The 26105-nt window shown below is 47.7% G+C and overlaps 1 protein-coding gene across 1 annotated transcript in view; it reads left to right on the forward strand.

Moving 5' to 3' along the window:
* Window positions 1–26105, forward strand: part of LOC125952109 (uncharacterized) — an 87607-nt gene that overhangs the window by 24858 nt on the left and 36644 nt on the right. Inside the window, exon 2 of the mRNA XM_049681384.1 lies at window positions 4460–5002. Coding sequence (XP_049537341.1) covers window positions 4925–5002 — 78 coding nt within the window. The 5' untranslated portion in view covers window positions 4460–4924. The remainder of the gene's footprint in view (window positions 1–4459; window positions 5003–26105) is intronic.

A 26105-nucleotide genomic window follows, 5' to 3' on the forward strand; every position in this document is an offset into this window, starting at 1 on the left:
AACCCCCAGCACGGGCGTAGTGGGTTATGGATGCTTTTGTTTTGGATCATCGATCCGTGGCTCGTGGTAGCAGCGTGGCGAGAGAGAAAGTTGCGAACATCTTCACCGAACGCCCGGTTTCGCACCCGGGCATTATGTTGACTTCCTCTTTGCCCCACAAAATCAGTCTCGGGGAGGTAGGCAATCGAGCAATTTAAAGTGTATTCCCTGCTCAGATTTACAGTGGGTTTTGTGCGATTCAACTGAACTGGAGCTGCGCTGCGGCTGGCTGGTGAGTGATAATCGCTGAAAACCGAAATGAAGGAGGGTTCAGGTTTGCTTTGTGGCAAATTTGTGTAATAAACTCCTTTCAGAGATTGCCTCCTTTCAGATATCGCCTGCGTTCAAAGGCTTTAAGAAGAAGGAGGCCAGTTGTGCAACTCCACTGCACTGCACGACGACCTCCAGGCGAATCGATGGAGCTGAGCAGATCTTGCATAACGTTCGGGCATTCCGGTAGATCCGTGGATTTTTGCATGCTTAGCGTTTTTTTTGGGCTTTGAAGGGAGTTTGGCCATTTTTGAAATTCTTGGCTACCAAGAAGTCCGAGCGACTTGCTCCAAGAATCTTCTGCTACCCACCGTTTGCCTTTTATGTAGTTAGCTCTAGTTTGTGCTGTGCTGGATAAATTATGATAATTGCATTACGCCGTTCATTGCTCAGCCAGTCAAGCGTTCCATCATCCGACGCCTGAATGCTATCCTGTACTTCCCGCTGGAAACCGAGAGACGCCATGCTTTTAATGAGGCGCGTTACAGTGGGAAAGACTGGTGCGGAACCGGGAATCATCATGACAATGTCGTTGATAAATTGGTCTAATGGGGATTCCATTGCAGAAGTGGTTCTATTCCATGGTTCAGCAGCACATGCACCAAGATACATGTACTCTCCACAGAATTCCTTTGTGTAATCTTCAGTTATTTGTGGTACTTTGTCTTTGTTCAACTAACCGAGCTGTAACACTTTACAGGCGACATATTTATGATGATTACAAAAGCCTAATATAGTCGTTCGGTAATTGATTGAACTCTGCCTGACCATCGCACCGAATGCATCTTTGCGCGCGATGCACCGTAAAAGTGCAATGCCATATTTGACAAATGGATCAAAGGTTAGCGTCTGTCTGTCTGTCTGACTGTCTGGAAGCGTTCGTCGCCAAACAACAAAGGACAATAAATGTTTATAAACGTTACCATCACTGCTTCTGGGAGTGGTGGAACGATTCTACCGTCCATAGATTGATTGATTTGTTTGGTTAGCGCTCTAGTGTAGATCTGTTGTTCAGCTTGAATGATTCCCGAAGCCATAATGATGACTAAATGCACGCCACACGTTGTTTAGCGTTTTCGTTTAAGAAGCTGCGATCTTAGCCGATGTCAGCTCCACTGTCGTTAGTCAGATCAGTTGCCACGTGAATGACTAATTAAAAGCAACATTTCGAAAACTCCGTTGAGTCGCCGCGCCGCTGATGACGCTGGTTGCCGCAAAGGTCTCCTCATGTCCATCTATTTGCAATTTGTTTCGTGTTCTAGTATTTTACGTCCACAAATGCCACAACGTACAGGTGCGCGTGTGCGATGATCTGTAAAGGAACGGAGAGATAAATAAGAATCCAAAGGAAACCGACCAATAATATACGGAAAGTGAACTGCCGCGAAGCAACATTCGTTCGTGACAGCTGCTGTGTGGATTGGCTTGAGTTCTGCGCACCTTGCATTTCCTTATGTATCGCTATGTGCCGCTAGGTAATGGGAAGAACCAGAAACACCGACAATGCGTACTGTGCGCTAGGCAGCAAAAGACGTACAATCCCCTTGTAGGAGAACAGCTTCTTGCGCCACAAACACAACGCTGCTTATCTCTTCGTGGACCGTAGCAACATGAAAAGCCGTTGCTCGATGGCTCGACGATCACACAAACGAGAGGCTATGACCTTGGCGTATCTTTGGCAAGTGCTTAACGGACTTCGACAGCTGGTTCGAGCCATTGCGTACGTCACATAGTCCCGCAAACCTCCCTGCCTGAGCCGCTCTCTCTTTCCTGCTCTTTGGTGCAGCTGGTTTGATGGGGTTGTGTTCTTACCCCACCGTCCGCTCGCTCGCCCGCTTAATGGCGATGCAGTAATTGAAGTTGTGGAGAGGCGGCAGGCAGGTTCCTTGCTCCGAGAGAGCCGTTGCTTTGGGTTGTGTGCGTCTTTGTTGTTAATGGACTTCGACCAGTCGGACGGTTTCGAGTCTGGGAGCTTTGCTCTGATCTAGAAGATCAGACGCACCACACTCACCAGACGTAGACGCAATAAAATGACGTACTTTTAAGGCGTTCGCCCGATAAAACCGATCCCCCGATATCGTAAAATGCGATTCAATGGCGGAACTTTCAATCCTTTTCCGCATAGCCCATGATAGGAAGCGGCCAATTCGTGTTAAGGAATTTCGGATTAGTTCTTCAATTGCGATTCCGATAAAGTAACATAAACTCGAAGAACTCTACGCTTCAGTCGAGAATTCCCTCTTTGATGTTGAATGTTCCAGCCCACCGGCGTGTTATCTTATTACCGTTCCTGCTAAGCCTTTAACTGCACGCGTGTCTGAGAAATGAGGTTTTCGAGGGCGCAAAAAAAACATCTGTAATCGCTTCCGTAGATTCCGCTGCTAGGAGCCGCTGTCATCACCAGTCAAGCTTTCGTAGCCGGTCGTCCGTATAAAAAAGATAAAATAGGATGCACGTTCCTTCGTCGTTTCTTGGTTCCCACAGTTCAACAGCAGGCAACACCACCACCACCACCACCACCACCATTGAATCAAACGAATTCGGAAAACGAGGAAAGCCACTTCGCGTTTCCTCAAGGAGCCACTTGTCCTACAAAACCGAGGAATAAGAAGTCAAGAAGAGCCTCTCGTCGTCGAGCCCCGTCGGGTTTGTGAAATGTCTTACAAAGGACCAAACCGGCAGAATGTCAGCTCAAGGTCGGTGCAGACCTTAGCTATTACGGGTTTTTGGGGTGGTGGTCCCCGCCGTGCTGATTGGAGTGGAATTCTGGGGCATCCTGGTCCTTCGGTGTCCTGGATTTATTCGTCGAATTTCATGAAATGGTGCCGTGCTGCTGGCAGCGTGTTGATTACGAGCTGCAATCACATTGACGCTTCTTTTGGCTGGAATGTTGGGTTCTAGCCGTCGCCGCCGATCCATGAGATTGAAGATTTTGATCAAATTTCATGTTGATTGATTTGATTTAGCATTTTAGCGATAGCCGGATCGATACCACCATGTCCTGTCGAGCGTTGGTAGCGCGTTCGGGATTCCGAGCGAAGATGCTTCGACCATTTCATTATCTGTTCAACTATTTTCATAGTTCTTTTTCCATCTAATTTGAAGTATTTTCGTAATCGTATCCAACAGTTTTCTTCTTTTCTTCGGCTTCTGGAATGATCAAATCGTTATGACGAAAGCACTTTGTTTCCGATAAGTTTATTGATCACAGCTCCGTCATTCCAGTGCATTTCGCTTGTGCTGACCTTTACTTTTTCGATTTTTACAGCCAAACTATCGTGACCGAATCACGCCACTTGATTGCGAAATAATTCAACATTCGCTTTGGACCGCCGTTTCGTTCGGCCTTCTTGGCGGCCGGCTCACGAACCACGGTGGACCGTCTCTGCGTCATTTTGTTGCGATATTTTAAAGCATGTTTCGGTACCCAAGGGACGCAGCTTCGAATAGAGGAAATACGATTTGTTTGATTTTTGTTTTAGGACTCAAAATGGTGGGTCCCGAAACCTGTTCCACTTCCCGGAAAAGCACGGGATCCAACGCATGATCGTTCGTTTGTTTGTCCCACCGGTACGATCGAAATCGAAGTGAATTTAGGTGGCACGCATCGGATTACGATGACTAAAGAAGAACAAAAACTAAAGACAACGAGCGCCGGATCAATCTCTTCGATGATCCGTCTCGGAGTGTCCCTGCCTGCAACGTTCCATTTTTTTTTTTTGAAGAGGAAGCTCGTTAGTTTGAATCTGATCGGTGGGAAATAGAGTTGTAAATAGGCCGGCCTCTGTCCTCTCCCTCTCTCTCCATCTCTCCTTTTCTTGTGTTTTATTTCCACCGGCCGAGACTCGATCTAATTAAAGCGCATCACATCCGGTCTCGAGATCGATCGAATCAAACGTTCTAAAGATTCCCTTTTCTTTCTTTCTTCTCTTCTACAGGTGGCCCACATCGCCGGCACACGGATCGCATACCGTCATCGAACTAAAGCATTCCCGACTGTAAAGAAGACATTTCAGAACAGCAATTCGTGGAGATTTGTGGTTTTGGTTGTTTGATTTCCATGCAAGAACGGTGATTCGTTGGCCGCTTAAGCATATGTGATTTATAGATCATGTGATCGTGATGCTTATTTCCTTTATCGTTAATCTAGGTTCCATTTCTTGGTCCTGTTCGATAGCACCGCATGCATTTAGTTGCATTTTAGTGTAGTGAATAGCAGCAATAGTGTCGTTTTTATATCAAGTGATCGTTGATCGTTCCCATGCAGATCGTGTAGAGTGCGCGAATTGCCTGCAGAATATTGTTCGAAAATGTGAGAGTGTTTGATTAAGCTTGAAGCGGAAAGCTGTGTTTTCATTCATTGAAGCAAGAGATCGTGTTAATATCGCAAAGAGATCGCGGATCGTGCGATCAAGTAGCGCGGCAAAGCAGTGCTCGAAATAAGTGCTCGATTCGGTCAGCGCCATCTGTACGTGAGAATAACAAGCACAGTACTGGTCGAACGCGAAATCACCACGAAAAATGTGGTGACCGTTGAGCCTTTTTTTCACCGGGCAGTGTTTAAATTCCCGTGAAAGTTCCCGTTAATTTTTTAATTTCCCGAAACAGTGAAACTATGAATCCGTACGAACACAACGTGATCCGGGCGCCGTCTCTGAAGCGCGGCAAGAACGACGAGGGTTTAAACAATCGGGTAAGTGCCTAAAGTATTTTATTTTTGATATTTTGTTGAACATTAAAAATTCCTTTAATATTTCATGCTGGCTCAATCGCTTTTTTATATTATCTTCTGCCCCAAGTCTTTGTATCCATTCATAACTTATTACTTCGTCCATGATTGGCTTACATACCGAAAGTAATAAGTAACAACTTCCCTTCCTCGTTCTCCACAAAGTACAAAGGAGAACAACTTCCCGACCGCCTGGGCCTTGCGGTGCACGGATGCCGTTATGTTTTGTTTCCACCTTATCCTGGGGCTCTTCGGAGGGATGGTGTTCGGTTACGAAAGCAGCAGTACTGCTTACCCCAAAACGACCTTGCCGCATAGCTTTTGCACATGCTCCAGCAGCACCAGCAACAACAACATCATCTCACCATCTTTGGCATGTGACGTGATGCGCGATGGGTTGGTTTGATAAAATGAAACAAAAACCGGTTTCTGTGTGCTGCTGGTGTGTTCGTGTGTTTGGAAACAGTAGTTCCGGTAGAATGGCGCCGGTTCCCGTGCTGACGCCCACTTTTCCCTTTGGGGTATTATTGTGCTGTCCGCTTTTCTGTATCCCGTGGACCGAGGGCGTCAATTTCTTTTTTTTGTTTTGACCTTCGTTGAAATGGATGGTCATCACACTAACCCTATTCTCTCCCATTCCATGTCGCCGCTGTGCTTAATTATGAGTCAAACTACTCCGACTACTCGACCGAGACCGAGTCCGACGGTCTCGAGTCCTGCAGAATACCGGGAGCTACGTGATGCGAACCGGATTATGTACGACCATGTCCAGGTGTCACGTACTTGCCATGGCACTTGCCAGTGTGTTCCTGGCAAATACACATTTTTGGGACCATAAAGCAAAGAGCCATGGGGCATGGTGACGATAAGGAGACGAATAGAGATGTACGGCGCAATCGGAATTGCTAAACCAATGCCGTTGGCACGATGCACGTTTTATGAGTTAATTTATGGAGCACTGAAACACTGTCTACTGGTATTAGTTCCTGTGTCTTCTGGGAAACTAACCGTGCGTAATTTTTCGCCAGCCCACCATCTGCACACCAGGTCGCAAAAAAAAAGGGAAAGTATACATCATCCCATCGACGACCGTTATTACGTTCGTTTCGGGTTCGCTTTTCTCCTTCCCCAACCTTCTCCTCCTCCTCCTAACTAATTGCCCCTAAACCGTGTGCCCTGCGTGCTTAAAAGGGTGGAGAGGCGGGGAGGTCTCCATTGAGAAAAGAAGCCAGTTCGCATGCAGTTCTGTGTTGTCCACTACTATCTCCCGTTGATCTCTCTACTGCTGCTGGCGGTGAACCAGGCGATCACGCACCGTGCATCGTATGGAGAGAGACCATATGGTGCAGCCGCCATTACCTCACATTCACATTCACATGCAATTTTGCCAACCGATCGGTCGGCCGTACCACCAGCGTTGCCCTCTCTAGCGCGCACTAATAGCGGCACTGAAATCATCTCACGCCACGGCACGCCATTGATAATGGTGCTCCACGCGGGGAGAAGGTATTGGCAACGACCGCAGCTCGCAGCAAGATCACCGAGTCCGCGATCCTCGGCACCGCCAGAGAGCACGATCTCACTTTGGCTGCCAAATTCGTTCACCAGTACGGTGGCCCTGCGGTGGGCGACAGCAGCACGCGGACGGAACGAAGTGTGCTCCAAAATCGTTGTGCGAACCCCTCACTGGGCTGGGGGTGCGCATGATGGAACCTGGCCAACGAACGAACGACGAAGGGTGGCGAATAGGTAGCGAACGACGACGACGACGACGACTGACAATACCCCAGGCGCCCCAGCTGCCCGTGGCCACGACCACTACGGTGCATTGCACGCGTACTACACCGAGAGTGCAAAAGAGAGATAGAGAGAGAGAGAGAGAGAGAGAGAGAGAGAGACAGAAGGTGAGGGAAAAATTAAGGTTCCCGCTGCTTTCTTTTAGTACCACGACGACACTGCACCGGTGATGTTGATAGTGGCATCGCGAGTTTGTTTTCGGTATTTTTTTCTATTGCCATTCGCGTTGTTGTTGTTGTTGTTGATCAGCAAAGCCAACGGCGACGGCGACACGTGCCCTGTGATTCGTCATCGATTTAACGCGGGAAGAGGATCGATCAGACTAGTGTAGTTGACATCGTGGCTAATCCAACGTGACCTTCACTGATGGCTAATCGATAAGGCAATCCGCAACGGAACGGACTGCAACAAGCGCAGTGCATGATGCCGCGCGAGTGACGCAAGCGAGTGTGTTACAACCGTGCAAGCGGATCGGAATTGTTCCGCTACGGAACCCCAACCAACATAATACCCAATTTTGGCTACCGAAAACTCAATCGTCACAGTCGCCAACAGCTGCCGGCTGTCGGGGTGTGCGCCAAATGCAAATCGTCAAAAGAGAAAATTAGGAAAGAAAAACAATTTGCTCATGCTAGTGTATGGCACTGCAGTGCCGCAGTGTTTGATGGGGTGGGGGATGATGTTACGCTGACAAACCCGGGGGGCAGGGCCTAGTAGTGTCTGATGACCACTCAAACCGATCGGATCGGTCGTAGTGTAGCCGGGAAATGTGTTTGCTTGCCTGGCCAATTCGGTAGCAACCGATCACCGATAGGTCGTCTACCGCTGGTGTGATGTGTTATGTCGTTTTTGGGGTTTAAAAATAAATTCAAAACAAGTCTAAAGTCCGCGTGAGAAGATACAGATGCCTGCCGGTGTTCTACGTGGAAGGAAGAAAGGAGAAAATAGAATCTCCTCTTCGGCAGTCCGTCCGGTCGTCGTGGCATCAACAAGTCTCTGTTTGCGTGTACAGCATGTGATTGGAGTGCAGGTGTCGCGGATGGTGATGGTGGTGGTCGTTGAAAGTGAAATTTGATTCTCCTAGAGACGTGCTGATAACGTCACATGTTGTGTGGTTTGGGGGGCAGGAAAGCATAAGTGAAGTAGTACCAATGGAGATTCTCCTGCTGTGTGCTGTGCACGCTTATCGCTAGGTGTTATTGTTTGATGATATGCTGTCTGCTGGCGGTTGCGGTGGATTGTGTGAACATCAATTGCATCCTGTACCTTCCACCTACTCACCATGGATTACATTCGCTGTGACCAAGTAAGTTGGACGATCGTAAGCAACACACTCGTTTTGATACGACACAGAGCGCTGATGTTTATTGTACCAAACAACCCTCCGGGGCAGGTGGGAGTATGACGTGTCATGCGGCCAATTACCGGTCGGCCGGTCGCCAATAACGCGTTATAACGCGGGCTTCTGTTGAACGATGATGCTCACCACCGAGAGCTCGGTGTTGTGTCTATGAATGGTCCATCGATCCTTCCCGGCTATCACGAATCGTTTGTGTGTGTGTGTCGTTAAACTGTAAACTAATAGACGCACCATAAAGTGGTCGCAACTCATGTAACCGATTGAAGTCAAGAGCTACTATGGCGCCTCAACCGCATGAAAGTATTACGACAAGCAACTGATAACTGAGAGGTGAGGCTGCTCGACTTGTAGTGGCCTTAAATCCAATTTTAACGAACCACAAAGAAGGGAAAGGAAGGAACCTGTTGCAGTACCGTACGTATTAATGCCGTAAAAAGGCACGTGTTGGTCAACGGGGACAAAGATCACCTCTTGTAGCGAGACAGAGTAATCAATTAACATTGACAAACAGAATGAAATGGGTCCGCCGTGGGTCGCTTTCGGTGTATTTGATTAACCTATGCGAAGCGGGGGTCAACCTGCGTGATGAAATGATCATCAACAAACCTTCTCGTTTGCTACTAGCGCGTGGTAACTGACGCCCTGCTGACCCACCGCTGTAACCTTCGACGTAGTGCAAGCAATTAGTGGAAGGCTAGAACATCCATCCACTGTCCTACTGTGCTACTTGGAACAAAAGACAAGCAGAAGAAGAAAATGGTCCATGGCATGAAAGCTTTTCCTTTGCTTTTCCTTCCAGCGGGAGCTTTCACGCATATTTTCCATCGAATCTTCCAGACGACGACGACAAGTACGAGTCAATTGTGTGCCTCGAGACGCGACCAAGACGAGTTGAAGAAAATTCGCTTTTCTTCGGAAAGGTTTTTCGTTTTTCGGATGCGCTTTGTTTCGAAGGGTTGAAAGAGGACCTGCTTCCCACACGAAATGAGCTCGGTTTCTCTCTCTTTCCCGACTTACTGCCAGTCGTCATTTTCCATTCGTTTGTTCAATTCAGAGACTCTAGACGCCCTTTCGTGATTCTCATTAGTATTGTCGAACGCGCGTCACAGCGTTGCAGTTGGATTGCAACGAATTGGCCCTCACAAACGGGTCATACGGGGGCTTTAAAATGGTAAAACATAAATAAAAGTAGCGCTACTGAACGCTACTTTTTCCAATTAATGTTTGGACCGGTCATATCCAGGCGATCAAATACCTGTCCTACCCCACATCGAATGCTATATCGAAGGCGTTGGGCCGCAGTGGCCGCCCACAAATTACGATTCATTTTCTCCAACAGCAAGTAACGAGGTAACAACAACCAAAGACCATAAACAGGTGATACTCTCGCACTCCTCGCGACCTAACGCGTTCCGCTATATCATTTCGTTATCGGTGAAGGTTGTTTGGGAAGGCGCCCTCGATAACGCGCGTAGAACGCGCTCCATACGGCGGCAGCAACGAAAGAGACTTTATGGGTACACCTCTCACTGTCTGCGCACCGGAGTGCGCGTCCGGAGTGCTACCTTATCTTGGCCTTGTTCCAAGGTAGGTTGTAAGGAGCATTTCATTTCATCGTTCTCGGTTTCGTGTTTAAGACGGAGACGACGCCAACACACAATGTTTCCTTTGCGTTGACCATCGTCATCAGGTGTCATGAGGGAACATCATTGTCGTACGTGTCGTACTGTCTGGGCTGGATGATACGCACTCCATTTCGGGACATTAGAAAGAGTTTTATGAAGCGCACAGACAAGCACGATCCATAACACACCCTCCGTCCGTTCATCCGTCGGTCCAGAACACGATCTTGTAGTGTTTATGAGAAAATATAAATCCAAAAATTACCGTTGCTTGATCCCACCAGAATGACATTTCTCACGTTCCGGTACGACCTGCTCGTGCCTAGTAGCCGGCGCTTGAGTTGTGGTTCAAGTAACTGCATAACATCAACATTGGCCACTGGCGGCGGCGGCAAACGCACACACACACGTAGGACAGGTTATTGCTGTGCTACTGTATCGCGTTTGTGGCCAATGCCGAATGTCTCCGCCCCAGGGCAGGGAGAGGGAATGCTTGCGTAAGTTGCGAGGCGATCCTAATATGTATGCCAAGCTCTGTACCGCTACTCATGTTGTCCCGTCGGTCAAGTTGGTGACATATGACACGCGGTAGGGCTTCTACTGTTGAAATCTATATGTGAAGCAATGTTGAATTAGGACAGAATAAAAAGGTTTATTCCTGATGCGCTTAGGGGGTATTGTTGCAAACACAAAGCCTCAAGCTTCTAGAGCAATTTGATGATCTTTGGACCGCGAATCGCTTACTATAAAGTCGAGGAATGAGGATTTCAATAAATGCGGTACAGTTTATTAACAAAAAGCATCCATCATTCTATATTGGTTGAGGTTTTTTATGATTATTTTGAATGCTAAGCTAATTTTGAGATGCTAAGTAAGATTTATTCCGAGGTATACTTCCTCTGCAACTGATGTACACAATGCACGCCGAGGTTCACTTAGTGTCCGACACGTATTGTCACTTAATGTCCATTTGCTGCAGACAAAACATGAGCTCGATTTGGTACCGGCGGATGCATCTCGCATCTCGCCAGCAATACAAGGACACGCCGGGGGGAAAAACATTTGACCGAGCCCCCCCCCCCCCCTTTCTAATAGGGAAATGCGCTCTCCACGGTGGGAGGAACCGGTCGTGTGTGTTGAGGTAGTGGTCCAAAGCCATGCATGTCTTTTGTGTCGCAGATCTTGGCTTAGAAGTGTACCACCCATCATCATCATGCATCTGGCCACGCACGATTCGCTTTGATCGACCAAAAACGGTCAGTCCGTGGAAAAGGTCTCCGGCATCAAGCGAACGAGTGGGAGGCCATACGGGCGGGCGTAGGCTTCTGTCACCGGCCTTTCAACAGCTGCTGACATTTGCCCAGCTCATTTGCACAATTGCAAGTGCACTGATGCAACCGCCAGCCAAGCGAGAACACTGGCCGGCGTGCCGCGCACCTGTTTCATGCGGAGAAAATTGCCTTTTTCGGGGACAAGTTCCCCTCCGTTGGCCGGCCCGCCCCATGGCCGCCCAATTAATCTGAAACGAAAGGTCGATGTCTGCCGCTTATTAAACCCTCCCACCATTGGAGGTTTTGGTAGCGGTGCAATCAGACAACACAAATGCATGGAAGCATGCCGGCATGTGCTATCATCATTATTTCCTTCGCCGTTTTTTCCCCCCTTTTCATCTCTTCAGCGTGCAGCGTTGATCCATTTTTGATGTTGGTCCATTCATCTTTCCCTCGACAGTTTTGTTGCTGATTGGGCTGGGGAACAAACGAAAGAAAGAGAGAGACGCGTTCGTCGGTTTTTTTCCGATTGTGAGGCGTATGTAAATGAGCCTCTGAGGGCGTCGTTAATTATCGTCGTGGAGAGTCTCGCAGAGTTTGCGGGCGTCTGTCTGTACTGCCGACAAGGAGAAGCTCTCCTAAGGTCGGATCATTCGAATCCATTCCATAAAAGAAAGGCCCTGGTGTGCGTGCGTCTGGTGGTTGCAGGTTGATTAATTGTTAATTTATGGGCTCACCTCACCAACCCCCACTGTGGCTGGGTGTTTGTGTGTGTGTCTGACAACTAGAGGGAGGAGCGCTGTTTGAAAGAAATTTTTCGAAGATCTCAATCGCCCTCCGAGTTAAACCCGGCAGGTCGTGTCGTGGGTGGACTCGATGGTGGCTGCTGCATCGATGAAGATCCACCGCAATCCGACGCAACATTAATCAATGCGACGGATGGAGGATTGGTGTCACGCTCCAGTCTACAAGGACGACCTAGAAAAACGGTTCGAAGATTGTCCTCGTCATCATGAACGTGCCAAGCTCTCGTACGCCGAGTACTTTAATGTCCAACACAAATATTCTACACTCGAAGCAGAGATTGAAGAGGGAAGATGATCTGGTCTGGTGTTGTCGGTCGGTGTGGCCACCACCTTACCTGTGAAAATTTGCATTTTTGCATCCCCAATGAGACCCGTGACTTGCATTGATGCACCAGAAAGTGTCATAGAACCTGTGTGTGTGTGCCTGAAGTGAAGACTACACTGTGCGCACCGAAGCGACTGGCGGTGTTTTGATATCTCTATTTCGCATCATCATCACCATCCGGTCTCTCCGGTTTGTTATGTTGAACTTCGGGCACGTTTTGTGCGAAAAAAGGCAGAAAAAATATTCCGCTGCCAGAATATTACAGTAATAAAATGCATCAAAACAACGTTCCAATTTTATTACACTTATTAAGAAAACCAAAATTCTACAAAAACTGGTTTCAAAGATGGCACCGAAACGGCAGACAAATTATGGAAATGACACAACCAAATGCTGCTATTTGGAATTCTGTCTCAAACAAAGAAAACATGTTTTCGCGCAGGTGGAGCGCGCGCGAATTTATTATTAATTTTTAGTTGTCACGAGATTTTAATTTCGTCCCAAGTTCACCTCGAAAAAACTCGAACTACCATTTCCAAGCAAAAATTGACAAATTATTTTGCACAAATCGCACGCAGGCGAACTGGGATGGCGATCACCGGACCGAACGATTTGGTCTATTTCACGTATGATGAAAGGATCAAGCTAGATATCGATCAGTGATGCAACAACGCCTCAACACCCGATCCACCTTGTTCGGGATCGTATGTCGGCGGCGATCGTTGCAGCCACCAAATGCTATGGTTCATTTACTGATTTTACTGATCATATCTGCTTCACGGTTGTTATGTTCATTGTTGCGATAGCACAACCACTGCCAAACGGAGCTCGCTAGACGTTGTACATTAACCATCGGCTTCGATCCTAATTATCGATCGATTGATGATGAGCGACACCATATTGCCCCTTCCCTCGAATCTGGGATGCTTAACGATGTCGTTTTTCATTAAATTTACCTTTCAGTGAGATTGCTTACGTCATATCTATCGGTCAAAGCTGTGCATCCCCTTGATTATGCTCTCAATTGGTGTTGCAAGGAGATTTTCAGTTGATTAGCATTTTCTTATCGTTATTTGGCCACCACCAGCTAGCGCATCCGCCTTGATCAAGTCGATGGATGCGTTAATTCAATCAATAAATTTAAGCAGTATCTAAGTTAAGGTTTTAATAAGTTTAGGTCTGCAAAAAACGATGCAAAGCTTTTTGCAGACAGCGATCGCGATCGTCCGCACACCATCATCGCTCATCGTGATTTTCATTTCTCTTTTTTTGCGTTGGGAAAAAACGGAAGGAAACAACCGACCACCGTAAAGAGCTTGAAAGTGAAAAAGGGATCTACCTTGGTGGAGGAGGAGGAGTTTAGACAGCAGATCAGCAACGAGCGATATCAGTACTTGCGGCGCACGTCTTTTGAAGTGAACACTGCACAAATTAAGACGATAAATAATCGGTTTCTTGTTTATGAGCTGCGCGTTCGTTCATTTGCCCCGTCCGCAACAATAGGCGCAACGGCAGGTGCAGGTGGTGTACTAGAGCACCTTTCGCCCAGACCGCGTTTGTTGCGTGGAACGAAACGAGAAGCATAAATGGCCACCCCATAACTCAAGCAAACGCGGAATAAAATGAAAAGAAAACGCCAAACGTCGAACGCATTTAAAATGGCGCCGGCGCCTAGAGCTTTATCTGCGTGCCGATCGATGGATCGGCCGTTGTGTAACGTGTGCCAACGCAAATTCTAATCATCGGAAGTTATAATTAGCAAGCTTGCCTGGCCAGTAACCGACAAAAGGAAGTCGCGATTCGCGTTCGTGGCGCTCGTTTCGCTCGGTGACGCTTAAACGCGGGGGTTCGTTTTTTGGGTTTCCTTGTAATTTCTCTTGCAACAGCTCTCCTGGCCAACTCGGCAGCACGTTGTCACTATTTGCATAATTATTACGCTAGCCATGCAGAAACTTCCGCAATAGACGCCAGGCCGCTGGATTTCATTTGAATTCTTGGATACGTTTCACTTGAAATGGACTTCCTTCAAGACCGGCCAGCATAGGCTACATAACAAAATGGGGTTTATGCGCCGTTCTTGTGCCGTTGTTGCGTCGTCGTGTCGGTATTTGCCGGGAACAAACAAAGGCATCTCGTCACAGGCTGAAAGAAACCACATTCCAAACGCTGGTGCCCTTCGTTGGCACGCCTTAGAATGGTTTCGGATAACACCAGAGCCAGCCTTTGATGACATTTAAAAATCAACGCAGGCTATTGCAGCTGCTGCTGTTGCGTCCTGCGAAGTGAATGCCCGCGTGGCCTGCGTGCGAGACCCAGGAAATCATAATTTGGAGATAAGCCGGACGGTGTGGCGTTGTGTAAACGATCCGATTTCAATACCGAGCTCTATCTGCTGCTACGCGACACACGCCTCTCGTGTCTATCCATTGGCGTGTGACCAGCTTCGCGCCTCACCGAGAAACCGAGGTTTGGCAGGCGCACTCAGTCGCGACTACATAGAACAGACTTGGGGGTTCACATTAGCCAGCTTGTTTTCTACGGATATGATAGGGTAAACGAATCGTTTCGTGTGCTTCCATTTCGAATACGAAATGCACGTTAGAAGTTTTTTTTTTCAAAAACATGAATATTGATTGTGTTGGAATAGTAACCTGCGATTCGGTTACTATGCTCATTTTCAGCTAAGTATCGTACGCTTAAAAACATTCTGAATTGAATCTTAAAATTTTAGAATTTTCTTGGAAAACCTAGTTTGCGAACATATTCAATTCTTTTCCATGCATCTTGCGCGTTCTTGGATGCAGCACTAAATTATATTTGTACTAGTAGACCCCGCAAACTTCGTTCTGCGACTCGACTCTTGAACCCTTCTTGAATTTCGACTGCGTAATCCTATACTTGATCTTCTGATTATTTTCGTAATTTTTGTTCTAACTAAAATGATCATCAAACTTAAACCACTTTGCAAATCTCCGTTGTAAGACAAAGTCGCGAATCAACCAATTGGTTGGTTTTTTACACAAACCAAGCGATTTTTGGTCTGATGGCTATAGAAAATGAAATTACCGCAGTAGGCGATGATGATCAAATTAGAGTAACAATATCGAATTCATCGAAGTATGCATTGGAGTCAAAAGGTTTTCTTCCAATGTTTTGAAATAATATCAAATCAAGCAGGCTGTACAGTGGAAAGCCATTGCAAAAAAGTGTTTCTATTTGTCATTAAAGGACAGGACATTCTCAACATTTCTATCCACGTATAAACATGAAGCAGAGCAAGACGAATTCATAGAGCCAAGAATGAGCGGAATCGGCACATCCGTTCTCAAGTTATGGGCGTTCGAAAGTACGCAACTTTCATTTATATATATAGCTGTTTCCAAGCTCTCCTTCACATACTCACATAGTACGATAAAATTCTCACTTGCACCTAGCTTTTTGATTGTCGCCAGCGCCATGGAACTTGCTGCAATTCTTTCAGTTCGAGAACTTTTTTCGTATCCGCCACTGTTACCGCTAGAGAACATACATTTTTTTTACATAAGAACACACACAGTTTAGCTGATCTGGTTTCCGATGACACGCACAGTTTTACAGAATACACACCGTTTTTTTCTGAATATACGAATTATCACTATTCTAGGTCCAAAACTGGTTGCAAATACGTCTTATTACAGTAGAACAGAACAGTGGAATGACGTTCGTTTTCTAAGCGTAGGTTACTTAGATGACAATTGACATAGTAACCAACTCGCGGCTTACTATTCCAACAGGTTGGAACATTAATCCAATTTTCTAGCAGTTCTATGACTTCACTTCATACCTCATTCAAGCAATGAATCTCTTAAAAAATCTTAAAACTCTTAATGCTGCAGAAACAAGCGGCAGTAATCAACTACTTAGATGCACTCCCAAAACAAAGAAAAGTGATGGTGTCCAGTAGGGTAACTGTCCCAGTCTTTTGATTCCACTTGACGCTAATGGCGTTCCTTGATTATTCATATCAACCTCTTTCTCTTGAACTCTTAAAACAGCCATCCTACTCCTCCTCCTCCTCCAGCACATCTCCGCAAGTCCGTAATGTCATTGAAGCACGCCTCCATAAATGAGCACCATAGCACCATTCAAAGCTGTCCAATTTTATGTTTTTTTTTTTCGCAACAACGCAACTCCTCCCACCATCCGAGCGGCGACCGGCAGATCAAGTTCATTCGAGACCTGACTGCCGTAAATGCCGTAAGACCCACGCTCGCTGCTCTCGCCGCCACTGCCTTGACGCACTTTTCTCCGGGCGGTCCGGAACCATTCGACAACCGCTGGCGGACGCCGGCCGTGTGATTACTTCCGGCGATCATCAAACCGGGGCTTTTTGTTGCAAAAATTAACTCATCACGAGCGCAACACTTCCTTCCCGGCCGGTGGCCGCGTAATAGGACATAAATCATTTCGGCGACCATTTTCGTAGAGAAAATCGGTTTTCCATCGGGGACTCTTTATTCAATTTTTCCTCTCAGTTGGGTGCGTATGCGGGGCCGAGCCCCCCTCCGAGATACAACTTTCGACGATAGTTATGCGAACACCGCTGGGGACCACTGCCGTTGGGGACCACCTATGGTTCCAGTAAATCGTGTATCACATTTGCTGCATCATAAACCTCAAACCGACCGACCGACCGACTGTCTGCTCTTTCCCTCCTTTCTGCCCTAGCTCTCAGGACCAATTGGAACATATTTTTCTCAAAAACAAATCATTGAACTCTACTGAGCTTTCTAGCTGTACGGTTCGTTCGCTGGGTGTTCCAATGTTTAGAAAGGCCCAAAAGTCCCGTGCGCTCGCTTGTCTCGTGATCGCCGCGTTATGTTGTCGCGCGCATTAATCGTTCGATCTTCGATCGATGCTCCATCGAATGCTGCAATTATTGCAGCGCGCACACAAACACGCGTTTCGTTCGTTCGCGATCTTTCTCCAAACCGCTGCCTCGTCTCGGCTCGAGTGAGAGTGAAATCGACAGTTTTCGTTAAATTTGGTTTTCTGTTTTGGTGCCGTTTTTTTTTGTTTCATTTCCTTACTGCAGTTCAGTACCTTCCGCGAGCTCGCGGAATGCCATATTCGAAAAGTGAAACTAATGAAAACACCCTAAAGCGCCACAACGGGCGGTGGCGGTGGCGGCGGCGACAGGGACACAGCTCATGGTCCCTTTTACGGAAGTTATGGTCCCGGGGCCACAACTACTCCAAAATCAACCTAAAGCACACACCAATCGAACGGTATTCGTGATCGTGATTTATGTTTGAACCGCTCCTCTCCTGAGGCTTGACTTATACCAGTTGCCGCCGATGCTGGCGGCGCGGTTCAGAACCTGGGCCAGGAAGGAGGCAGACGGACATTGCCGCCTGCCAAGTCACGAAGCGAGTTTGGTCGCCTGGGAGTGGCCACAACAGCGCCTTCTTTGGGAAGACAATCACTAGAGCGCACCACCAACGATGGCTACTTGAGATGGAGTCAAGGTATTGAACCCGCGAGAGTAAAGCCACATGCCCGGCCACGGCCGAGCTTAGGCAAGGCGAGTGACACACATTTTTACTTTCATTGGGTCCGGGGAATCCACAGCAATGTGTTTGAAACTCGAAGTAGTTCTCTTTTTCTTGGGTTATAATAAATGATAAACGAAGATTCTACTCAATCTAATTCGACTTCGATCACTTCAATAATCATTTACAGCTTCATGGAAGCTTTATCTGAAGTGCGTCAATAAAAACTTCGCCAAAGAATACTCCCTCGAGAAGGCAACAAATTGACGTAGACGAGTGATAGAGCGAGAACGTGTTCAAGAATTGGTTCTGCAAAAAATCAAACTTCCCATGGGTTGGTGGGTGGGTGGCCAGGAACTTTGATAAATGATTCTGTCCTACCGGAATGAGACCAATGCACCCGAGGAATGAAGCATCGATTGAACTCCACCGGGCGGCGGCACCTTCGAGTAGAAAGTGAACCAGATCGATTTATTACTACCATACTTGGCCCTTGACTTTCTGCAGCAGCTCGTGTGGGCTGGCGGCGGCGCATAGAGCGGAAGGCAATAGACATACTACCCCGGACCTTCGAGCCGAGGTCGGTGATCTGTTGTCTTCTACAAATTCCTGCTTCTGGAATGCGGTGACGGTCGAGAGAGTACGAACCTCAGCACAAATTCGTTTGCCATTTTTCAATGAGAGACGCTCCCTGTGCATTGAGATGCCATGACGCGGTTCCATTTTGGCCTCTCTAGTGCACCGGAAAGAAGTCATACCCAAGTCATCGCACAAGATGTCGCAAAGCCCCCGTGGGTTTTCAATTTCACACCAACACGCGTCACGTCTCTGGCCGAGGTGTTGAAATGGATACACGAGGCAATTATTTTAACAACCACCGCTCATAATTAAATTGTTAAACAACAACACCAAATGCAGTGGCACCACCACGACAACGACAACGACGACGACGCTTATGAGACACTTGCAATCAGGGAGACTTCATCGTTTGTGCCCCCACCGTTGAGGGTGCTCCATGTGCGCGATCTGGTCTCAGTTATTGGTTAATTGAATGAGCAATCCATTTTCAGCCTCCCACGTACCGGCGGCTTCTGATTCCGGTTCTAGGAGCCCCCCGACCCCCGACAAAAATGTCTAGCGAATGTCCGGCTCCGGCGATCAAACGTCTACTGGATCAGTGTCAATCATGTTTTGTTGCACTGTTTGGAATTTACTTCGCAAAAAAAATGGCTCCAGCTAAAAGTGTAGCTTTTCAGTGTAGGCGTTGTGGCGACACGGTTTCCAATACTTTATGACACACTTTTGAGCTGTGTTCCAAAGTGTTTTCTTTATTAGTAATGCAAATCACAGACCTATGGCGCACTGTGTATGCTGGGTGTATTAATGAGTTTGAGAACTTTAAAAGGGCAGCCAGCAAGAGCACGTCAACAAATTAGTTTTAAACAGCTAATAATTATCCCGCATTGCATTAGAATGTTTGCCTTTTTATGTGTACAACTTCAGCTGAATCAAACTTCTTGCGGTCTTCGTGGATCATACATCGAGAAAATCAAATATTCTGCTTGAGAAGCTGCGGGAAAAGGAACGTTTCCCGCATTTCATTCTACAAGTTTCAGTTCCCAGAAGCATCAGACCTTTCTCATAACGCGCACCTTACAGATTGTTTGCATTTTTCATCATCTCCTTCGAATCTCTCCACACACGAGCGAAGACCATGCGTCGCTTCTGCGGTTGGTAATGGGATGTGATGCGATGCTGCTGCCGTTGGTGGTGGTTCGTTGGCTCCCCAATGATGATTGCCATTAGCCTCTTGGGTGGTGCAAGAGAGACGTAAGAGTGCTGCTGTCGGCCGTGTAAAGACTTCATGCCAGACGTTGGTGCGATGTTGGCCAAAAATAAATAAAAAAAAACACAAAAAGATATAAAGGTAAAAAAGGCATGAAAGAAGGAAGAAGAAGGTACGCGTCATGCGGCAGCGGTGGTGGTGGTACCTCTTATCGGGGATGGCCGGTTAGCCGGTAATGTGTGTCGTTTTGTGTGTTATGCAAATGAGCATTGTTTGTTCTCTTCGCCTCGCTTTTTTGGCTTTCTGCGCACTTCTGCGGTAGAGACGTAACGCGGTAATGCCACGGCCAATGTCAGTTGGCCATCGTACGAAGCCAATTCGGTTGGTTCGGTGGCCTTGGTAGTGCGTACCGTGGTCCAATTTATTAATTATGATACCCACAGCTGCTCCGCGGATGTATAGTAAGGGGGACAAAATATGCAAAATCACTTTAGCACCTCCGGACACACCTGAGTTTAGATCAGAAGACCCAGACTCAGAAGATTGGACAACAATGCGACTGATTGTACGTCAAAAGATATGTTCTTCATTACTTTATTACACCCCCGGGAAACAACCACGACGCACGTCACCGTGTACGGCATGTCCATGCTTTAATGGTCTTCTTTATGACTCTCCCATGTCAGCCTTCCTTCCGTATTAAATCCTTCCACGGTCCGCAGACTCAACTTCCGGTTCTTCGTGGCGCGTGCACTTGCTGAGCGTGGTTCTTGTTGCCTCCGTTATAATCTATTCAGAAAGCGCAGAAGAAGAGAACATTGTTGCGCCACAACCATATTCACCGAACGAAGTGACTCAACTATGAGTTCGTTGGCCGCGGCCGCCGCCACCGTCGTCACTGCCATATGCGCCGAAAAGCTCCATCAAGTCCCACAAGAACAAGACAATCTCCTGTTAAGTAATTGAACACAGGCCTAGCCAAAAATGTGGTTTTCTGACTGCCATGAACTCACCCTCTGGGGCCGTCAATCCGCGATCGTCGATCGGCCAACGACATTGACGAGATCGGTACCGGATCGGCGGCCATTTCAAGAGGACGTGTGTGTGTGTGTATAAATTTGCGTAAAATTGAAGCACCACTCTACGCATCTGAGCTGTGCACGTGTTGGCGTCGACGTCGTGGAACGTTAAAACGTTGGAACAAATTTTTAGATGTAGCTTCCTGATCCATCGGTCCAAAATAAACCACCAACTTCCGGATCTGATTTACTACAAAATGTATAACAATTTAAGGTTCTCCAACTTGTACAATGATTTCAAAGGTACAGGTTAAACTGTTTCACGTTTCGCGAGGTGTTTCTCATCTCGATCTCAAAACGGTTGCCGCAAAAAAAACTCCACCTTAGTTCGCGAGGGAGGAATTCGTTTCGTTTGTAATTTCGTTTTTGGTATGTAACGATCCAAATGTTTTATGATCGCCATCAAACGGCCCCAAAACAGGGAACAGCTGGCTCTGGTGAGTCGCTACACTGCTAAAGTTGCAAAACAACGTTCCCGCTTTGCCTTTATGCATCCACCTTGGGAGAGATCGTTCCCAGATCGTTCGGATATAACAGTTAAATCGTTTGACAAAAATCAAACTGCTGGATAAGAAATCTGGAAAGTGAATGGTGCACGCACCATCTTGACACGCCCGCGACTCAAATGCACACGGCAGATGCAAGTGTTTCTATCGACAATAAAATCACTAAATAATTCATCGAACACACACAGCCCCCCAGCATTGGTCGATGATCTCGCTCCAATGAGCCCCAAATGTTTTTCACGCCAATCCTCCCCAACCAATTTCATAATTAATAATCAAGCTTTTTCTTCTCTTCTCTCCGCCATTTTCAGGTAAGCCATTCATCCATATCCACGCAACTATCACGCGGGGCACCATCATCATCATCGTCTGCCGGAGGAAATCTTCCGGTTGGGAAAGTCGAGGATCGGTAAAACGTTTCTACGTTTGGTAAATCGAGCGTAAAATTGGTGCCCGCTGGTGAATCCGTCTGTCGCGCCGTCACCGTCCAGCCGTCGTCACATTTGTCAAATGCGCGTTGGCCTCTTATACGCCGACGTGGGGGAGGGGGTGGTGGTGGATGAAGCACACGGTTCGGTGACTCTCCGTGCCGATGGTTAATTCATTCGAGAGATCGGTGGTTTGGTGGCGATTTTGTATCTATTACCTTTGCTTCGTTATTGCTTCGAATCGTGTCAAGTTCAGGGCAGTGCCACCTCGTTTCTCATAACATTTGAGTTTGTCTTCTGTTCACAAAGTTCACGGTTCTTCACGCTTCGCCGAAGACACATTTCTCCTCACATACTACATTTCGCACATCTAATCATTGCGAGAGCTGCACATTAAAAAGGGGGTGTTGTTGATGCTGATCGTAACAGCCGACCACCCCATCGTAGCTCTACTTTAACGAAAAGTGCGTAGTCCTGTTGTATCTATAGGCAGCAAAAATGAACAGCTGGCAGAAGAAAGAAAAAAGGGGGTGGACAAAAACAAACGTAAATAAATGCCCCCGAGAACACACACACAACACCTACAACACGCGAACGAAGGGGACACAATCTCTCACAAACACACCTCTGCGCGACAATGACGACGACAACGGAAGGTGAGGTCGGTGAGGGGGAAAGGGGCACGCACGCGAGTCTCTCCTTAAAAGCCCCGTGCCGTGTTCGGGGTAACATTTCTCTTGAAACCACCAACACGCACCCCTTTGCTCAGCAGCAGCAGCAACAACGATCGTGATCGGCGGGGGTCTGTGGTACCACTGCTACACCCTTACACTGCACGATCGACAGACACCAACACGACGCCGGGCTAGAATCCCGCGATCGCTGAGATCGTACCTGGACGGGGTTGGTTGTTGAGAGCCGTCCAAGGTGCCGATCCGCTTAGCAAAAGGGGGTTGTTGTGTTGTAGTAGCCACCAACGCTCGCCGCCACGGAACAGCACACAAAACCCCCCATTCAAATCCAACCGATGGCGTGTGTATGCGGCGCGCGCCCGTATGGTTGTGGTTGTGGCAACGAGGCACACGATTGCTCCCCAGTCACCGATTGGGGCGACTTGGACTTGGCCGCCATATGAGCGCGGTCTCTCGGGCACTTCCACGCCAACCATTAACGGGAACGGTATTACGTCGGTCGAGCGCACGAACGAACCGCACGGGAGAACCGCTTTAAACGAATATTGATATTGTTGATGAACTCGAAAAAGGATCCACGAGATCCACGTTAAATCGTTTCGTTTGTATCGTCGGTAGTGTGTGTAATGTGAGAGGGAGGGAGAGCGAGGGTTCGTCGTGTGTGATTGGCGTGCTTGCGTGAGGCACGCGCGTGCAACATTGTGATCGCTGTTCGTTTTGTGATTCGTGACAAACCGAAATTTGAAGGTTCGATTAAGCAATAGTTTAAGTGCAATGCAAGAAAGTGATGACCTACGCGTCGGGTTCTTTGGCCTGGCTGTCGGGTGGTCAGCAAATGTTTCTAGAAGTGTTTTCCCTTCGATGAAAGTCTTCCAGAGGGAGCTGAGTGTGTGAGACGATCGAGTGAAAGACGATGAAAGAGGAGTCGACGGCTGTGGCGAGGCCTCCATCGACCTCATTTATACGTCACCGCAAGCGGACATTGACGTGGACATTGCAGTGTCTGTGGCTTAAGATTAGGAACACAGGGGGGGAGGAGGAAGTAGACCAAACTAATCCGCCTTTGAGATATCAGAGCTCCTAGCCTGCTGCTGCTGCTGCTAACCAGCTGACCAACCAGCCAGCCAGTCTCTGGTGGTCTCTGGTACTATTGCAATGTGTGTCGGTTTTTCGCGTGAGCAAAGAACTGGAATTTGACGAAGGAAGGAGATTGTGTGTGTCTATAGCGGCAGGCAGTAGGTTTCTTGTGCTCCGTGGTGGTGATCATGCTGCCTGGGGGGGTGTAGATGACGTGATTGCTGAGTTGAGGTGTGGTGCGATCGGTTCGTTGCAGTCGCCATCAACGATCTCAGCCCTTCCGGTCATCTAGCTACAAGCACCATGTTTTCTCATGTCGCAAACAATGGCCAGCGGTGTGAACCTTGTGAACGTGGTGTGTGTGTGTGCAGTTCCCTGGGCTGGGATCTACGCGGCATCCCCGTGGTCTCAATTATGTCGATCGCTGCCGCATGAAACTGCCCTAGAGCATAGCATGGCGTCTAAGGGCCATTCTACTATCCGGTTTGCTTATTATATTCTCAAGATGGCCACGCTGTGTACAAGGTTTCGGTCTGCATTCAACCGACAAGACAGCCAGAACGTTAGCAGCGGGATGATGTCAGTTAACATAAACATCTTCTTCATAGAGCTGGGGCCTTCACACTCTCCTCTGGCGAGGATCAATTAGAATGTCTCGCTCGTAGCCCGCAATTGTAAACCGCAAAACGGCTCCTGTCATGGAGCGAAGGGCTCCGTTGTACGATCGCGCCGTCTCAAGCTAGCGATTAAGTCCAAACAAATTAGCATGTGCTAAACACACACACACACACACACACACACAGCCGATCTCTTGTGGCAGCATTTGTGCAGGTGCTAGATATGGGCCGGCTAAGGCGAACCGCTAATTAAATCATAATTGATTGCAAATGGCCATCTTGCGGCGGTATGCCGCGCGGCAGTTGACACCAACAACAACCCCCCTGGACTGACCGATCGGCTGACCGACCCCTGATACACTCTTGAAGTGCTTTGAGGCGCACTCTCACATATTGCGATCACGGTGCCTTTTTCGGAAGCAAATCGCTTTTTAATTTAATTAACAAACGCTTTTGTAGCGCTCATTGGCTACGGTATACCATCCGGGCCATCTCCTTCGGTGGCCAAAAACGGGGCCAAAGTGCGCAAATCAAAAAGCCCCTAAAGCGATAAGCGATCCTTTTATGAGACCAACCTAAAGCACACTCTCTCCCTCTCGCCTCTTTTCTCGTCTTTGAAGAGTGGTTTGGTCGTTTGAAAACTTGTAATTTACGTGTTACGGCCTTCGAGTTTCCTTTTGTGTCACATCTAATACGCGCATCGCAAGCATTTTGCGTTATGCTGACATCACAGCGGGGGGAAGGAGCAGCACCATTTTGAAGGAAAAATCGATGACACTCGCTCTGGCTCTTATGAAATTCACACCTCACCACCACCACCACCACGCACGGACGGACGGACAAACCTACAGGCCACTTTGCGGTGGGTTTTCCGCTTGATATCTTGTCTTGTGCCAATGAGGAATGTTGTTTCTCGTGTTGCTGCCATAAGATGCACATAAGCGGCAACCAATGTTCTCTCCCTCTCCCCGCTCCTCCCTCTGCTGATCATTAGTGATCATGTTCGTGTACTAAGCAGTGTTCAAACGCCGAGACACGCTTTGGAATGACAAATCTATCCGCCGCAACGAATGCGCTGGACAATTTTATTAAACAAACGCCGCGATCGATCGAAACCAAAGACGATATTGTGACACAGGGGGTTGGCATTAGTTAATTTCGCCAAGGCTACGGACACAGTGGCCCTGTATTTCAGCAATGTTTGCCAGAACTATTCGCCTGCCTTCCAGCTCCCAAGGCGCTCATTTGACATTTTTTGTGCCAAAGGAGGTCTCGCGAGTATTTAAGTTTAGACCGCTTTCATCGCGATCTCGCTTCAGTTTCAGTTTTGTTCGACCTCAAACAAACGTTTTTGTGTGTTGCACGTTGTGTAAATATGTTTCGAAATTATGTCTTTCGCGCAGTGCTTTGTCTTCAGACTGGCGAGTGCGAGGAGTGCACAAACCCCTTCTGATGATGGAGATCATTTGGAGACGCAATAAGTGTCCCCAAAAATGATTAATGATCGAAGCGACACAAAAATGGTCCATCAGTCATCTTTGCTGCAGTAATTAATTGGACATAAATCGTGCTTAAAACTGTTCCAATCATTCTCAAAAGGGAACCCCAAACAGCAAACGAACTCTCGTCCAATTAGTTAACTTTTAAAGAGAAGCACCGCAGCAGCAGAAGGCCAGGATAGCCTTGCCTCGTTGGATGGTCGCAAAAGTGGCAAACTGTGGGCGATGAAAAGCCATAATCTGTTAGAACCTGTCGTGCCAGTGGCGACATCGTCGTCGCAGTCGTCGTCGTAACTGCATTTAATGATGCGGTTTCGGAACTGCGGACATGCGGAATACAAAACCATGGGAAATAGAGATTTCTCTCTCCCTTTTTGTTGAAAGAATTCAGGGTTTGGGGAGCTGATTTTGAAATTAATTAACCTCCAAATTTGTGAGGAGGTCTTCAAATTGGAGTGCTTGCTGTGGGGGTCCGTTTGAAGCCCGGGACCACCCTCTGGTCCCGAAATTGCCCGTGAGGAATGCCGTTACATTACTCTGGGCACTATGCCGCTTCACACCTCTTGGTATCTTGGTCGGGAAAACGGTGCTTCCCGGACCACTAAATGGTTTTTCCCTCCTCTTCGTTGCCTCTTTGGTGGCGGCCTATTTCGAGCGATTCCATCGAGGAT

The sequence above is a fragment of the Anopheles darlingi genome, chromosome 2 (assembly GCF_943734745.1).
Source record: "Anopheles darlingi chromosome 2, idAnoDarlMG_H_01, whole genome shotgun sequence".
Taxonomy (NCBI): domain Eukaryota; kingdom Metazoa; phylum Arthropoda; class Insecta; order Diptera; family Culicidae; genus Anopheles; species Anopheles darlingi.